This window comes from Wolffia australiana, chromosome 1, assembly GCF_029677425.1.
Source record: "Wolffia australiana isolate 7733 chromosome 1, ASM2967742v1".
NCBI lineage: Eukaryota > Viridiplantae > Streptophyta > Magnoliopsida > Alismatales > Araceae > Wolffia > Wolffia australiana.
In genome coordinates, this window is record NC_135835.1 from 26,885,635 (window position 1) to 26,886,794 (window position 1,160).

The window sequence follows — 1,160 nt, forward strand, 5'->3', positions numbered from 1 at the left end:
AACCGCACATGGCCTTGTTCTTTGTTATGTTATTTTTTTGTGCAAAAATTAGAACAGCTTTTCGTTCAATTAGAACAATTCAAAAAAAATTCCCACAATTTGTAAAATTTTCACAGAATTTGCACAATTCACACAATTATCATATATATGCATAGTGCTATAATTTTGATAATAAAATTTATAATCTTAACAATATTTCATCATGCACTAGTTACTAAATTATCATTTTTGGGCAATGGAGATGATGATTCCCAAAAGGGCATTGAATGAACGATTGAGTACTACAACCCTACACAAGAGTGGAGCACGTAGCGGTCGAAGGGTGGACCAATGTTGGTAGCAAGTTCCTGCGGCCGCCGAGTCCATTAGCATTGTAGCTCGCGCCGGTGGCTTGGTCGATGAGAAAATCACCCATGTAGCCAGGGTAAGCGTTCTTGCTGTAGATGCCCGGGCACGCCGATGCCACATCAAGGGACGCGTCAACCGGCCCTTGGTCGAAGCCATTCCCAAAGGGGTCGGTGAAAGTTGCGGTCATGAGAGAGCTCAGAGTGATAACCATTCCGTTGACCGTGATGTCGTTGTTGGGCACCACCTGTAGGTTGTAGGCCGGCTGGTCGAAGGGCCACGCATAATGCCCCGAGCACTGGCTCGCTGAGTTCCTGACCGGATGAATGTGAAGCGTCCGTCCTTGGACTACAGCGAGGCTTAGTGGGTACCGCAACGGGTCATGCAGAATCCCTCCATGGCCATATCCTCCGTCGTGAGAACCACGTTCACGACCCTGTGCCACTCCCCCTTTGCTGCCAGCTCTTGCAGCTGCGTGGAAGTTAGGGTTTTCCCCAAGGAGCAGGCTTCGTAGAGAGTCTGGTTCTCGAGGATGATCTTCACCGGGGAGGACTTGGACATGGCGTAGTATTGCTCTGTGGTTTTCCACCAGGCTGTAATGGAGCGCTTCTCCGGGAGTGCAGCGGCGGAGCTTTTATCAGTGGAGGCGGCCACGAATGAGATGAAGTCTATGATGATAGCTCTTTGGGCCGGAGAGAACGTCTCGTACCATACAAGATTGACAGGTTAAAAACAATTTGCACAAAACGAAGAATTCAAACCGCACACGGGTGCATGCGATGATCTGTGCAAAATTTTTACTATTCTGTTTGCAC

At 48.3% G+C, this 1,160-nt stretch overlaps 1 protein-coding gene across 1 annotated transcript; it reads right to left on the reverse strand.

Moving 5' to 3' along the window:
* Positions 1 to 289: 289 nt before the first annotated feature.
* Positions 290 to 906, reverse strand: LOC144711754 (protein PHOSPHATE-INDUCED 1-like). The gene is made up of 2 exons (XM_078585814.1): positions 717 to 906; positions 290 to 651 (listed from the first exon to the last, which is right to left on the reverse strand). The coding sequence occupies exons 1-2, from the start codon at positions 904 to 906 to the stop codon at positions 290 to 292; spliced, it is 552 nt and encodes a 183-aa protein (XP_078441940.1).
* Between the last annotated feature and the right edge of the window lie 254 nt (positions 907 to 1,160).